We start from the raw sequence: 17,300 nt of genomic DNA, 5'->3' as shown, positions 1-17,300 counted from the left end.
TACGCATCTTAAATTCATATGTCTCGCACGTTAAATGCAAATCATAAACGACTAAATCGATCATGTATTTGGCATTTTATTTGCAAATTATTTCATAAACAAACAAACGCACTTTAAGTTTTGAAATCACGCATCTTAGACTAATTTGTAACGCATCTTAAATTAACACATAAATAAAGAAAAAACGATTGTTAAACATTCTTTCTACAATAAATAAATGGATGAGCCCGTTGGCGAAATGGTAGAAGTCTTTGCACATATTGATTACACCTAGGATTGGATCCTTTTAAAGATTTAATTTTTTTTTTCCAATAAAGAATGTTAGAGTATTAATCAAACAAATGTGCACACCAAGGGATATTGTCTTTGGGTTGCAGGAATAACTCGTCGCACATTAAGGATTTAGCAATTGCAAGTTTTTCATTTGATACAAGACATTGATTATACAATCTAACGCACATTATGACTTAACCATATGCATGCTAAAGTATTTCTCTGCGCATATTGATGAATAAATCACGCATATTCGTTAAAATATTCCCCACGCCCATTGAAATATTATTATACGCACATTAAAGTATTTCTGCCTACATATTAAGTTATACATACACGCACATTGTACTGTTAACAATTAAGCATACTCATAATATTTAAAGTCATTGTTCAATAGTAAAACTAACATAGTTTAAGATTTAATTCCACGCACTTAAATAATTAATGACAAGCACTTTAAACTATTATACCACTCACCCCAATGCAAATCGGGTTTGGGAGACACAAATCAGTGAAAAAACAAAAGTAGTGAATTTTAAACATTAAAATGAAGTATCTCAAGGAGTAAAATCACGCACCTTAAGGATTACAATGAGTCAACTAAGTATGTGTGTTACATATTTTTTATTTATTTTCATTCTCAACTGTGAAAGCATTCTAAAAATGGTCTATTATGCCTGTTTCTTACCCTTTTGTTTGTCCTTATTTTTGGAGTTAAGTGGGAAAGTCCTGGTGTCATGTTGTTCTCCTCTAACCCCACAAAAATTGCACCTCCTGCCTTTTTTCTTTTTCCATTGACAACTCCTTGCTGCTTTTGATACGTTTCCCGCTGCCCTTGTTCTTCGCGCATGCTTTGGGGGAAGTATATTGATGTCCTAAATCTCTATTGATCTGCAAAAGGATTCTATAACAATCTTCCTGCTATGCTGAGGGGATAACTTTTTCCTTTCCTAACATCGGGAGCTGTTTTTGTTCATTAATCACTTGCGAAAATGCAGTCAATTGCTCCATGTTTGAACCTGCCAGATAAATACAACAGTGTAAATCAGCCCATAGTTTGTTCAGCAACACCTTCTTTTCATCCTTTGGTCTATTCTGATCATAAATGACACCATCAATTTCACATGTAGCTTTTAAAGATGCATCCTTAGTCCATCGATTATCCACATACTTTAGTCGTATCTTTTCAAGGTCTTTATAGACCACAAATATGCGTCTACACAACAGTTCAACCATCTTAAACATCTTGCAACTACATGTGGCCTCATGTTCATTCACATTGTGCACCACACTAAATGTTTTATCCTTTCCATCCATAATCAAATAGTGTAATATTCCAGCATCTTCTCTAACACTCAACACCCTACATTTGAAATAGGAAGCACATATTTCAGCCTGAACTTTATAGAAAATAGTAATGGTGTAGACAATTGAAGCATGTTTTTCGATCCCCAACGATGTCCTCATATTTGGGTTGTAACCTTCATTGTCACTGTTGAGTTTTGCATTAGTGTTACGCTGTGATTTAAGAGCAGTGTCCAAGTTCATCATGAATTCAACTAGGCTAGACTGCGGGCCCGTAAAACGGTTGTATGTGTAGTTCTCACTTTTAGAACGCGACATTGTCCTGAGTAGACCTCCCATAAAAACATCCCTAAAATAGGCTGGGATCCAAAGGTTTCTTACCTCAAACATATTGGTAAACCAATTGTGTTCAACAAGGTTGAAATTTTCCATCAGTTGTTTCCATTGTGTCTCAAAATTAGCAGGTTCCAAAAAAGATATCCAAACAATGGAGTTCAGTTTGTTCTTAAACCCCTCATTCTTGTTCAATGTAGGACCAACCTTTTCTCCAACTTTACACATAATGTGCCACATGCAATAACGATGCCTAGCTTGCTTGAAAACTCTTGGAATTGCCACTTTCATAGCTGGATCCTGACCAATAACAATTATCCTTGGAAATACCCATTGCCTTTTTAAATTTTTCAAATAGCCAAACGTAAGACTCGACGTCCTCTTTCAGCAACAGTCCAGCACCAAATGTGATACATTTTTTATGGTTATCAACTCATGTGAAGGGTGTAAAAACCAGATCGTACCTGTGATACAAGCCAAAAAAAAAAAAAATAGACATCACAGTATACAAGAGTTAAACTCACGCACTTAAAGAATTATTTTGAATCACATTAAGTTTTAAATTTGCGCACATATGTCGTTGCAGTTTCAATTCAGAGTGATGCAACCTAAGGTGCGTGATATTAATGTTTAAAGTGCGCGATATCAATGGTCAATCTGCGTTTATTTATATTAAGCACTCAGTGACCATGTCTAAATCATAACGTGACTAAACTTACAATGTAATGTTTAATGTGAGTTAATTAATGAAACATATGTAAGCACGTTAATAGAATAATACATGTTGGTTGAATATGTAGCATCAAAAGAGACAACATCTCCAAATGCAGCAAAATTCTTTTTTGAGACTGGATTTGCCCAAAATAATCTACTCATCTGCTCATCTTCATCAACTTCATACTCAAAAGCAAACGCGGGGCACATCTCTTGTTTTTTAACAAGATTATGCACCAGTATTTGTGCATCAGCACCCAATATGAAGTCTCTGAGATCCCTTCTGACATTTTTAAAGCCAACAACAGTTGGCCCAACCTCAGAGTAATCCCCCACAATTTGACTATACAAACCGTGTGATTTTGATGCCCCAATATTTGCTTTAGCACAATCTAATATAAATTTCTGATGCGCAGCAGAGATGTTTCTGTTTCCCTTTAGGAACTGCCTTGCAAGGACTGAAGACATGCTATGATTATGTTTTTCAATAAATGTCTTAACCTCATACCCAGCACTTCAATTCCAATGTACTTAAAAACAATCCTAGCTCTGCATCCAGTTTTGTTTGAAACCCTCCTCCGCTTTGGATTGGAAGGAACTTCCCCCACATCTACATTTGATTTGGAGTGACAATTTTGAGCACCTGAATTCTTAAATTTTTCTCTACTGCAAATGATTTGCTTTAGAGTTATCGTCTCGTCGTGTGCTTTAACGTGAGAACTAGACCTCGTGTCAAATCCAACTTTGGCAGCATAATTCTTGTAATATTCAATGCCAACATCCAATGTTTTGAAAGTCATGTCAACCAGTGGCCTGATCTTATCTTCACAGTGCAGAGTCCAATACTGTGTCATTCTAGGAGATATGGTTAAGGTATAATCATTGATGCTACTGCTAGGACTCAAACTGAGGTTGTTTGAAGATTGCAAGTCACTGGGAACTGTAACAGACAAGCATGATGTTATAAGTGCATGGTTGTAAGCCTCTACGTGTATATTGTGGATGCTTAATATGCGTTAATTTAATCACTTTAGGGCAATCTCTCAGGTTTTATATTGACACATTTATGTGCGGTAAGTGACTACTTAACGTGCGTCAGGGAAACACTTAACGTGCGTAAATTTAACAGTAAACGTGTGTAAGTCTTTTTTTAAAATGTTATGTGATTAATTAATGTGCGTCAGGGAAACACTTAACGTGCATAAGCTTAACAGTTAACATGCGTAACTGTTTTTTAAAATGCTAGGTGATTACTTAACGTGCATCAGCGAAACCCTTAACATGCGTATGTGTAAAACTTAAACATCGTTATATGACATCTTAAGATGCAGCTACATAATGCTTTATGTGCGCCAGTGTATTGGGCGCAGAATCTAAATTGATTAATTCAGTACCTAATTTGCATGTGTTTAGTACTTTATGTGCGCCAAATTAAGATGAGAAGGGGGTCATTACAACAGTAGCTACAATTAATTTGAATTAGCGATTGGAGAATACTTTGATCTAATTCTTCCATTGTTGATCAGTTGAAGTTGTTCTTCACTTTAAATCTTCTTTGATGAACGAGCAACTGAACGCAGAGATCGCAATTTGATCGAGATCGCAAATAGACTGAGATTAGTAAACATCGAAGATTAGAAATCCATGGGGAATTTGGAAAAAACGCAGAGATACAGTTTGAAGAAGATGATCAAAAATCTAATTTTATTACGAACAAAAGGACAAAAACGCCTTTAATGAGCCGTTCGCGTTAAAATTTCGCTGAAAATCTTCTCCGTTGGATCAAGACTTACGTAAGGCTTAGATTAAACCTCATTTTTTACAGGAGCTACTATATACACGTGAGCCATTCCCTATATATATATATATATATATATATATATATATATATATATATATATATATATATATATATATATAGGGTTGCATTCAAATACAAACCCCCTTAAAATACAAATGTGTGGACATACTCTAGCCACAAGATGTGATTAGATAAATGGCCTAGATGAAGGTTGATTACTCTCACACGGATTCACAATTAATGTAGAGAAGGGTAATATAGGGAATGCATGGACACTATTTAAACGGAAGAATATTGATCAGAAAAGGAATAGAATTCATTGGTATGATATGCTACTACAAAGGAAGTTTAAATTGGGTAGGATTTGAAGACATCCCATCACTGCCACTCGAAACCTCTGTACGAACGGAAAAAATTACGACCGTGCACCCATGGATGATAGAACAGGCCCCATTCAATACGACGCCATACCGGATTCCATGGAGGCTCTGAACCCAGGTAAGTACAGTGTATATCGTTTGTAGTTTGAGTGGCAACGCACGGCGTGTGTTTTTAATTATTTTACGAGTAAAAATAAAAGCATATTTGAATAGGGCCATACTCAAGATTGAATTTTTTATGCGAACTCTATTTATAATTCTCCAAACTTAGCAACTACGGAGTAGGTTTAACGTTCGGGACGAGGTTGTGACGTTCATGCCATAAGAGTGCACACGTTAAAAATCGCCCATGCACACACATGCGTTATGATGAATGGAGTGCTAACACTGATAGTCTCAAAGGCAATGGTTGTATACTAATTTTTGGGTGTTAGAATAAATGAAAATCTGCATGTTGACGAAATCGTATGGTAGGCAGATGAATTATGTGAATTGAAATCTAGGGATAAAATAAAAACAAATATGGAGAGAGTATGATGTAGTGAGGTTTGCACGAACATATCTGCTCTAAGCGTGCACACAGAAACAGGATAGAATGCACACAGGAGGCCATAGATTGGACACATGTGCTTTCACAGATTTGTTTCTTATATTGTACATAATACTAACAGTGCTGCCATTGGCGTATAAGTGTACTATTATTTGACCAAAACTCGCATTTCTGATTTATTGGAGCACAACATAGTGGAGAAGAAGCAACAGAGTGCAACATAGCCGTATTACCCGACGGAACGAAGTAGTGGTTACCTAATTGCAAAAGCGAAAACGCCTTGTACGTTGGGGAAAATTTTGCATCACTAGAAAATGGAGTAGACTTCTACCGGGCATACGCAACCATCGCCTGAAGCGAAGGAACAGGGAAGGGGCAGTTCACATAAAATACATTTTATTTTCACGAGAAGGATACAAGCCAAAAAAATAATGGGTAGTAGTGTGGCCATGGACAAAGGAACCAAAACCGAACCGAAGAAAAGGCGTCGACTGTCAAACCGTGTTGGTTGTAATGCCCGAATCGGGTTCACAAGGCACACAAGCGGTAGATATAAAATCCATGCACTTGAGCTATGGCACACACACTACCTATGCTCTGACATTAGGAGGCCATTTCTTAAATAAATAGGAAGCTAGATATTGGACACAAAATATTCGTGGCAAACTGCGCAAGGGCAAACATTGGTTCCACAAAATCATGGAGGCTATACAAGGAAAAGGTTGGAAGTTTTTCAGATATAGGAGCAACATCCACCGATTTCTACAATTTTAGGAGGGACTTGTTGGCTTATATTGCTGGAGCAGATGCACAGATGGTAGTAGAAGACATGTACAAAAATAAAGAGATGGAACCAAACTTCTACTTTGATTTTGATCTCAACGAAGATAGGGAGCTATGCAGGCTATTTTGGGCAGACACAATATCCTGGAAGAATTTTGCATGTTTTGGAGATGTGATGTCATTCGACGCAACGTACAACACGAACAGGTACATATCACAACGATTAAAATAGTCGAATTTAATAACAATGTTTTACAATAAGTGTTAATAAACACATGCGTGCATGGCTGCTTAAGACTGTATGCGTGGAATGCACATGACATATTTTACTTTAACACTGGGAATAAGGTGGGTGCACAGCTATGCATGTCTGTGTGCATGGAGATCAATACAGCTGAATTGTATGCGATTGTGTGACACCTTGTATTTTCCTAAAATAAATTATAGTCCCGATAATAAATATTTTTAATAAAAATATTTATATAGCTATTTATTTTAAAACGGGCTCGGGTCTACCTATTATGGTGAACCAATATTTTTGTACAAATTATGCCTAGACCCAAAATGATTTTAACCCCTAAAGCCTATTATTTATTCTTGAACCCAAAAGTATTTCTTATAGCCTTGAACCCAACTAGTCAAGCCCAAATGTTTGTATAAAAATATGTGTTATGATTATTTGGTGAGCCCAAGATTTTAGCCTATAGTCCATACTTGGTCTAACCCAACCCACTATGAACCCTATTCTCTATGGTGAGCATGTATGTATTGTATCTTTCTCCTTCTACCCTCTTGGAACCAAAAGCTTGCAGCCTACATTTTCGCCTCCTACGTTTCTTCCTCGGCGAAGTCTCAACCGGCAAGCACCACATGCGATACCATCATCTTTCCTCTTCCCTTCACCCTCACCATTCCACCCTCCTCGACTTTAACCTCATCGTACCCTCTCCGTTTCCTTTCAGCGTGAGTGGATAGGAACCAGAGTATGAGAGAAGCAACAACGTAAGCTCCGGCCTCTCCTTTTCCCTTCGGTTTTCCAGCGTAGTCTTGCAAGGTTCGTGGAAGTGGCTTGGATCCTCAGTGCGGACAGAGCAACCTCCGGTGTGTCTTCCTCTGTTTCCTCTCGTGGTTGAAGAAATGGAGCGGTGATGTTTCGATGATGGAGCGGCGGCGACGGCGGCGGTATCGACGGAGCTCGGCAGTGGCGTTCTCCTCCTTCCGACGAGTCCCCTCGGGCAACGTGGTGGCTCCGGTGTACCCGCGGGCAGAGGATGGGGTGGTGACGTGCCCGTCGCCTACCCGCGGCTTCTCGGCATGCAGTACGTGAAGAAGAAGATGAAGTTGGTGAGCTTTGCCTATCCTTGTTGCTTATTTGATGTTAAATAGGTTGTTGTTAATTAGTGTTACCAAGTGGTCAATTAGTGTAGTGGTAAGAAGTATTTAGTGTTGGTGTTCAGGGCCGTCCCTGGGCAAGTCTGCCCAGGGCTGGCGCACAGGGCCCCGAAATTTTGGGGGCCCCTTAATTATAAAAAAAAAAACATAATATATGTATTAGGCTTTAAGCTTCAGGTCGTCTTCCGTCGATGGCCGGAGGGACTAAATCGACTAAAAATAATTGATTTCAGGGACCAAATTGACGACCGGAGGGACTAAATCGATTAAAAATAATTATTTTTGTGGACCAAATCGATGAATAAGCGATTGAGGACTACATTAAAAGTTCGCTAATAATTGAGGGACCAAATCGTTCATTAACTCTTTAAAATTTTAACACAACTTTTTGAACAATTATTATTTATATATAAAAGTTACTTGAAAAAGGGGGGTCCAAATCAAAATATTGCACAGGACCCCAATTTTTATTAGAACGGCCCTGTTGGTGTTTGGCTATGGTTTGAATCTCACTTTGGTTTTTAGTTAATAGTTTCATTAGAGAGCTTGGTTATTAGCTTATTTAGTCTTAATAATGCTTAGTTGTCTAGATTAGCTTTTGGTTTAATAATGTTGTGATTAATTCACAATAGGAAGCTTAGTTTAGATGGTTGAGCTTAGGGGTTAATCTTGAGTTAAGCAAGGGTTCAAATCCCCTTAGTGGTTATTAATGTTTTAATAATAGCTTGTGTTAATAGTTGAAGGATCGGTTTGATTCACAGGTTCCCGGTAGCTTGGCTTTGTGATTTGAGCCTAAGTGGTGTGGTTTTTGGATGTTAAGCGAATGAGGTAACCCATGCTCTACAAAATCTATTTTGCTTACCTATATATGATTTCTTGGATTCTACATGTGTTTTGCTATGAAATGTGAGTGTTTATGCATTGTCTTGTGAAAATGCATATCTAGAGCTTGTGTTTAGGGTTCATTTGTGCCATTGCTTGGCATTTCCTTTGATTTAAGTCATTTTTTTGTATTTGGTGAGATTTGGCATGTTTTGGACTTGAATTTGAGTTTGGAGATGAAAATTCGCGAAGTGTTTGGTTGTGGTACAGGGGTGTACCCGCGGGCGGAACGGCGGGTAGGGGTCCAACCCGCCGCCCACCCGCGGGGTACACAGGTTGGGCAGCCTGTACCCGCGGGTACGTATTGTGGTGGTGGCGGGGATTTGTTCCCCGTGATTCTTTTGACTCGGTATTTGGTCTTTGGACTTCCCGATGTTCTTTTGTGGAACTATTTGAGTGTCTTTTTGATGTTTCGTATGTCTAGAACTATGTGGTAGGAATCCATGTAGGTTTTGGTGTCTTGAATCGTGCTAAGTGTTCAACATTGTGTTTCGTTGAACCGTGATGAGTCTTGTGTGTTCTTCGAAACTATCTTTAGTTTACCCGTTTGATAAGCATGCTAGTTTGGTGTTTAAATGCTAGCGTGTGTGTTGTTTGTACCTTCCTATTGGTTGATGATAACTTGTGTTATTCATCGTTGTTGTTGTTGGACTGTGATCCATTCCTTGATTGAGTATGGTTTCATATCTTCGTTGTGATCCGTTGATTGATTCCTGTTGAGGTGTGACGTGTGTGTGGCTTTACCTGGATTGCACGATTAGTGGTATGGGACACTAGTCACCAAGGTATTGCAGCGGTCCTCGTGGTGGCCGTGACGTGATTATGGAGTTGTGACCTTTGTGTAAGGTTCACGTGATTCTTGGATGGCATGTGTTGCCGTGTGTGTGTACGGTACCCTCGTGTACTATGAAATTGGTGGTGTCGTTGGTGGGGGACGACGGTCCCAGGAGGGAAAATGTTGGACTTGGTTGTACAGGGGCCCTGGAGGTAATGGTTGGAAGAAGAAATAAGGTTGGGGTAGCCATAAGGTTGGAACCGGGCAAAAGGAAGGCATATCAACTCGTGATGGGTGATGTCACGAGGGCTTGTGTAGCCGTTGTTGTGAGTTCTCTTCTTGTGACGTGTGTAGTCACAAGGGCATGTGTTGCCTAGGCATGTGTTGCCATTGGTCTTGTCTTTATCCTTTGTGTTGTGGTTATTCTTTGTGGTCTTGGGATGTGTTCCCATGTTGTTGTTAAGAGTGGTGAGTCTTGTGTTGACTATTACTCTTGGTTTTTGACTTATATATATGTATTCCATTTCGAAAATGGCTTTACAACTTATATCTTACTTATATATGTTATTTCACATGTATTGGTGGGTTACCAGCATTATTCGCTGACCGGGCGTCGTCCCATGTTTTATTGTGTTCTTTCAGGTGATGTTTACACGAGTGCGCGGTCTAGTGCTTGCTAGTATAACTTCTCCCTCTTTGTTTTGTGGCCTGTGTGCCAGTTTAGATGTAGTACTTTGAGACTATGGGTTTAGATGTAAACATTGCAGATGTTGCCGTAGCGTTCATCCTTTTGGTGAACGTGGCAAAAACCCCGTGTTTCGGATTATGTTTATCTAGTTATCTTTCAGTCTTCCGCTGTGTTTGTTGTTTAGTTCAGCTATCTGCATGTTTAAGGCTTTTAAATAGCTTGTTTTTAGGGGGTGTTATAGATTGACTTACAAGTAAAATGAATATTCACTACACTAGAGCATACTAGTGGGCTACATACTGTTTGCATGGGTATTACGCATGAGGTTATATTGATAACACTAGCAATTGGAGTGCTCGGAAATGAATGAAAATATGGGTAAAAGGTTCAGTGTGCACGCGTATGAATTCATGTGTTCATGGCAGTACTACCGTGGTTTTGAACAACCATTGGTAACTGCGGTAGCAATCTACAATTTTGTTACTGTTATATGTATTTCTGTATGCACAACTGTTATTACTACTATATGCGTTTGCACTAATTACACAACAACATAAACCCTGCAGATACTAGCTCATATTTGTACCGTTTACAGGAGTCGACAACCATAAACGGAGCATTAAAAGAGAGGACGTGGAGTCGTACGAGTGGCTATTAAAAAACTTCAAAAACGCGATGGGCTATATACCAAGATGTGTTATTACAGATCAGGACCCCGCATTAAAGGTCGTAGTACCTAACATTATGCCTGAAACAAGGCACCGATTCTGTATGTGGCACATCATGGAAAAAGTGGGGGACAAGGTAGGGAATGCACTAGCAAAAAACATGGAGTTTAGGAAGGCACTGAACAATATAGTATGGGATGAAACTTTAAGTGCAACTGCATTTGAATTGAAATGGGCAGAGGTAATGCAAGAGTACAACCTTATTCAACATCGGTGGTTCGATCAAATGTACAAAGCACGTGAATCATGGATACCGTCATATTTCCAAGATATATTCATGGAAGGACTACTCAAAAGAGCATCACAGTCAGAATCAGAGAATAGTTATTTCGGCAAATTCACCAATCACCACGTACAACAGCTTGGTAAAGTTCATAATGCAATACAACCGCGCCATATGATAACAAAGGCATAAAAAAAAAATAGTTGAACGCAGAGGGCGAAAGTTCATTCCCTGAAACCAAGACCCCATTAGTCGTAGAACGCCAAGCTACTGCAACGTACACTAAAAACATATTCTACGACTTCCAGGAAGAAATATGGGAAGGAAGCTTCACATGCAAAATCACCTACAAGACGAATGATGATGGGGGTCGGAAGTACACTATACATGGGAAGGGTGAAAAAATGTTTGAGGTAACGCACGAAGAAGCTACTAAAAAAATAGAATGCAATTGTAACAAATTAAACAGAGTAGGAATTTTATGTAAGCGTGTGTTGGCCGTGTTCAAGAACGAAGGCGTGGAAGAAATTACCCGGATGCTATATTGCTCCCCGTTGGACTAAGAATGCGTGCGCACAGCCGATGTACAATGTCGTGTGGAAATCATGCAGTACCACACAGGGTGGGAATGAATTACGAACAATTGCCAACCAACTTTGTAATGAATTCTACAACTGCATGGGTTTGGCTAATGGATGCCCAGACGAAATGGATCTAATGTTGTCAACAATGCAAGAGCTTAAAGGGAGGTTACAAAGTGCCAGACAACAAACCAATGCAAGCACCACCCCACAATCAGTGATTGAATCAATACTAATTAAACGCCATTACACCTGCCGAGATCCAAATCAAACCACCAAGTGTTGCAAAGAACAAAGGTAGTGGGAAAATGTTAAAGAGCAACAAAGAGAAAGCAACTAAAAAAAAAAGAAAAAAAGGTGAGGGCATGCGCTACCTGTGACCGGCCGGGGCACGATAGCAGGAATTGTCCAGAAAGAAAAGACCTATCAGAAGAGTAGGCCATCATGGTTTACAACACTACGAATACTAGCTCATTTTGAAGTTGAATTAAATACTTGTCAAAGTTTAGATTTTTACCCATCCTTGGTAGTTAGTTTGTTCAGCTATCCACATTGTCTACCATCCTTGCGCAGACCCATATTTTATTAATAAGTGATGTAGCAAAAATAAGATGTGAGCTCGGGTGTTATATCGTCCTCAGGGGATTGGGGGATATGGCACGCAATATGCAATCACAATAAACTAGGCACTAGCATAAGGAAATCAACAAGAAGCTAAGCAAACTACAAGTTTAAGGAAATGATAAGACTAACACATATACACAAAGATAAACACAAAATAAAGAAATAGGACTCAAGCTAGGGAGCATTATCATCTAGATGCATAGCACAACCTAAGGATTGGGGAAAATCACACAACCAAGGAATAGAGGGGATGCATGTAGGAATCCTAGTCTATAAGTCACTCACGTGAGCAAATTAGCTAGGATTAGAACAAGGAATTGCCCCACTCTCGTGGTGAATCAACTCCAAGTTCTTCAAGAACACAAAGCATCTAAAACCCCCAATTTCTCCCATTTTCATAGGAAAAATCGGGTTTATGCAAGGAGTGGCTTGGAATCTTGACCCAACTCTCATTGAGGCCAATAATCCTCCAAAACATGTCAATGAATGTTGTACACCAAGCATTAACAAAATACAAACACAAATCCTTCATAAACTCAAGAACCCTAGGTAGGCAAAATCCCCTTTATGCAATAATCACAAATCAAGCATCAAGATATATAATACAACCCTAACTCAAGTCCATAAACTAACTACTCATGATTCAATAGCATAAAGAACACAAAAACATAAATGTAAAGCATAAACATTGGAAGATAAAGAGATAAAAGGGAGAAGAAAACTTCTCTAAAGAAATTGATGCTAAATCATGGAATCCAAATGTTGAATCCTTGAATACAAGCATGAAATATGATAAAGAACCTAAATCTACACCTAATTTAACACTAAAATATGAAAGGAAAGAGTAGAAAAGAGTTTGGGTTCGAATGGGGTTCAAAACCATCAAAAAATGAGTGAAAACTCAGTTAAAATAGAGCAGAGACGGAGGGTTTCGACACGTCTAGAAATTTCTCGACGCGTCGAACATTTACAATAAGAAAATCGCGACATTCTGCCCAATCTCGACGCGTCGAGAAATTTCTCGACGCGTCGAGCTCTACTCTGCAACAGAACTCCGTTTTGTAGGCTGATTTTGACCCTTTTGTCTTCAGAATTAGGCTTCTATGTCTTCATGAAAGTTGTAGCCCTTCGAGTCTTCTTTCCAATGGCGCAAGAATCACTTCATTTGGACATTCCTAGGCCGAGATATGGTCCAAAAACCAAACGGTAGCCAGTTTTGGTTTGTTAGTTTGGAACTTCAACTTCAAGGTCAATTTGGACCCCCGTGGCTTCCTTTTTAGACTTTGATGTATTTATAAGAATTGTAGCCCTTTGATTCTTCTTTCCAATGGAACAAGAATCACTTCATTTCAACACTCCTAGGCTGAGATATAGTCGAAATACCGAACAGTGGTCAAAATGAGCGAAAATTGCAATGCATTGATCTTTTGCTCCTCTTTTGTTTTGGTTTGCCCAAATGACCAACACCATTGAAAACACCACTCTTAGGCTCCTTTTGAAGTGTTTTAGCCATCCTCTTAGCTTCTCCTTGGCTCCCATTGACTTCTAATGCATCCAAAACGCTCCATTTGACTCCAATGTCCACCAAAATGCCTGAAAATACTCAACTTTGCTTCCAATGCTTTTCAAACCAAACTCCTTGCAAAATAACACAATTTAGTCCTAATCTCATGGAATTTGGAAGAATATATGAGCAAAATGGCCTAGTGAAAGGGGAGAAAATATAGACAATTAAGCACTTATCAATAAGCCTATACGGCAATAGTCAACTACTTAATTTGTTTAGCTATGCACAGTGTCTAACATCAATGTGCACACACAGTTTAGTCAAATAGTTAATACTTGCAGCTATGCACACTGTCTACCATCATTATGCACACACGGTTTTGATTAAATTAGCCTAAACGCTAATCGACAACTAGTTAATTCTTCCAGCTACGCACACTATCTACCATTATTGTGCACACACAGATTTTTGTACTTGGCATATAAGTTAATAGTCAACTACTCACTACTGCAAAATTCATTAAGTTTTAACCATCTTTGAAATGTATTGAGTTATGAACACACAGTATTTAACACCAACGTGCAAACATGGAATTAATTTATTGCATTTAGATATTAAACTACCCTGATTTAAAGTTTACCCATGGAAACTAATTTATTTCATTTAGATATGCACACTGAGAACCACCATTGCACACACATGCACGTGTAGTTATTTGATAAGTATATTAGGCAACAACTATCTAGTCCCACGTGCACACGTGTAGTTAACCGTGCACATAGCTTACCGCCCTCGGTTTAGGCACTAAACAAACCATCTGCCAATGAAGTATGCAATTTTAGGAATTATACAGACGAATCGTGCACACGGATGAGACCCACAGTACACACCCCTGTACATTTACAAACTGAATGAGTGAAAAGTAAACTACCAACTAGCATTAAAATAAACATGATAACATCCATGAGTAAAATGCATCTAGCAGTTCCGGCATGCACATACCGTATTAAAATTCGCACATAAGATCATCATAAAAAATAATAACACTAGCAGGCCTAAAAACACCAAAAAAGAAGCCAAAATCTAAACACAAAAAACTACGAACTACAACTCCATATACCCCGCATAGAAACGAACACTATAGAGCTCCTGAGACAAACTTCACAAACTGATACGCCCTGGAGATATTCCGACACTTATGTAAATTGAATTCGGCAGTTGCAAGTTCCTTCATGTATCGTAACCTCAGCTTCTTGAGCTGGGCAGTGTTTCCTTTGGTAAGCCCACATTTCCATCGGGCAACTCCCTGTCCTAAATCACTCTCAATATGACGCATAACATACACGCCACAGTCAATCTTGTTCTTGCCATCACGCTAACTCATCTGCATGCGCTTCGCTTCCAAAAGCGCACACATCGTAGACCTTAACGGATCAATGCATTTAAAGAATTCCATAAGCATGTGCAACTACACCAAAATTCCAAAGGGCCGAATGAATACCAAAAAAAAAAGACAAAGAACAAAAAGTTTAACAAGTAAAAGCCTGGGCATAACAGAAACCATACCAATTCATCCACACAATCACCATACTTCAACTGCTTGTTAGACTGAAGCGTCGAATTGTCAATAATCTCATACCGAAAATTACGGAAATCCATGCAAAGAAGAAAATAGCGGCCCTGACGTAGGATGGGGAACATAAACTGCAAACAGCAATCGTGAATGGGTGAAGACATACAATGATTGCAAGCAAAGCATCCCACAACGAAGAGTAAACACAATTCTTGGCTGTGTGCACAAGAGGCAGTCATGAGGTGCACGACAGAAACACAAATGGGGGATTGGAACAGTATATGGACAACAGCAGGCACAACAAATGAGTTTAACATTTTCAAATGCTAAGTTATACCGAAAGCGAGTACAAACCCAACATAATGTCCCAAACTGACCCGACATATTGTCATGAATTCGAAATTGGAATTGAAAATAATGAAAAAACTAGTCTACACATTTGTAAGACCCCATTTAATCATTGGCTATACACAAGAGTAACGTAGTGTGCACGGACTAACACCAATGGCAGATCAACAACTGAAAAAAGCATAAAACCACACATACCAAGTTAACTTTATTAATATACTGGTAAGGCGTCATCTCAAACTCCCCATGGAGACTGACCTTAAACATAGCAATCCGCTTATCCAGATCAAGTGAGGTATCCACGATAGTATGAAGCTTAAAGAAAAATGAAATATGCAAAATCAAAAAAAACATAAACACGACAAAATATCGTATCATAAGGGTAAGGAGTAGAAACAAGCCGTGGAAAGAGTGGATGCAAAAAAAAAAAACGAGAAGGGGCAGAAGGGTCCTTATACCGCTCTCGACAATTCAAAAGACACGCCCACGCATCTACCATGGCAACCTCAACCAACGACCCGGGTGCAAGCGACAACAAGTCCACCCATCGCGCAGCCCTACCACTAACATCGAACAAAATTTCGTCCCTAAAACATATAAAGATAAACAAAACACACATATCAACTAACAATACGAAACAGAATATGCATATCAAAAAATAGATTATGAAACTAACATGTTCGCATCTGCTGCACACAACAACCAGTTGCATATTACCACCTCGTCCGGGTTGTCCAAGTCGTGCAAAGCCACAGAGCTTGTGGAATCGGAGGCGCCGATATCTAGGCACGACACCCTCGGAGGAACACCAATCAGCCCCCCCCCCCGCCCCGAAAAGGTTTCAAAGGTGCTTGACACACAGGGATGGCAGACCGACACCCAATGGCCTCCCCCGCAAGTATTGATGGCTGCACAGTGCACACAAAAATAAGATAATTAAACAACACAACAAAACCCACGAAGCGTGGGATATTGCAAAAAAAAAAAAAAACAACACATACCAGACCATGTTGAACCGGCGTAGCCATCGCAGAATCACCGCGCGCAGGAACAACGCAATCCCCAGCTTGTACTTTAGCACCCCCACCCTACGAAAGACGAAAAATGGAACACACCACATTTCAACAAGTAAACAGAATAAATAAAGGCCACACGCATTGTGCACACACGCTAATACAATGATGCTCACATAGCCAGAAAGAATCCACATGTTTGCAAACACCAATTGAAACATATTCCTAACTAACTGAGCAGAACACATTATACATACCACCCCCGCGGTCACAAGTGTAGCGACCGGATGAACAGCATGCGTAGGTTCGACAGTTACCGCCGACCGAGAACCATCTCACCACCATTTGAACCAACCCCATCAAAAACCACACCATCCACAACCCCAACCAAGCCATCACCACCACATGCATTACCATGACCACCCTATCACACAAAAAATACACAACAACAATGAGCTTAAAAAGGCAAAAAACCCAAAAAAATAGTTTGAAACCCACATAATGTAACCATTAAGACGAATGCACACAAGAATAATGTGCGAGTGCACGTTATCTGGCTAAACAACCTTAAAAAACAAATGAAAGCAAACTTGGCAAACTAACTTCCACAGCAGAATTAGGAATGCCAGTATTTGTCGGGATCAAGTCCCGCAACATAGCCTCAATATCACCCCAACCATGATCTGCTATATCCTGCGTAATACCTAAACTGAAGGACGGCATATCATCGGATCCAGCATCACGCTGATTTGCAATGACTACTCGAAGCGACTTGATGGAATCAAACACCCCTCTTAGCACATTACCACCGAAAGCACCATCTGGCC

General features: G+C 39.4%; 1 protein-coding gene across 1 annotated transcript; it reads right to left on the bottom strand.

The window, feature by feature from the left end:
• Window positions 1–1,194: 1,194 nt before the first annotated feature.
• LOC109154951 (protein FAR1-RELATED SEQUENCE 5-like) lies at window positions 1,195–3,479 on the bottom strand. Its single transcript, XM_019302679.1, has 4 exons — window positions 3,134–3,479; window positions 2,693–3,083; window positions 2,366–2,375; window positions 1,195–2,211 (listed from the first exon to the last, which is right to left on the bottom strand). The coding sequence occupies exons 1-4, from the start codon at window positions 3,477–3,479 to the stop codon at window positions 1,195–1,197; spliced, it is 1,764 nt and encodes a 587-aa protein (XP_019158224.1).
• Window positions 3,480–17,300: the final 13,821 nt, after the last annotated feature.

The sequence above is a fragment of the Ipomoea nil genome, unplaced genomic scaffold, assembly GCF_001879475.1.
Source record: "Ipomoea nil cultivar Tokyo-kokei standard unplaced genomic scaffold, Asagao_1.1 scaffold2662, whole genome shotgun sequence".
NCBI classification, from domain to species: Eukaryota; Viridiplantae; Streptophyta; class Magnoliopsida; order Solanales; family Convolvulaceae; genus Ipomoea; species Ipomoea nil.
This window is presented reverse-complemented; position numbering and strand designations above follow the sequence as displayed.

Bases quoted from the DNA above. Each gene is read 5' to 3' on its own strand.
- LOC109154951 (XM_019302679.1), bottom strand. From the start codon at position 3,479: ATGACACAGTATTGGACTCTGCACTGTGAAGATAAGATCAGGCCACTG. The intron at 3,084-3,133 runs GTATGAGGTTAA...GCATGTCTTCAG, and splicing joins CATTGGAATTGAAGTGCTGG to TCCTTGCAAGGCAGTTCCTA.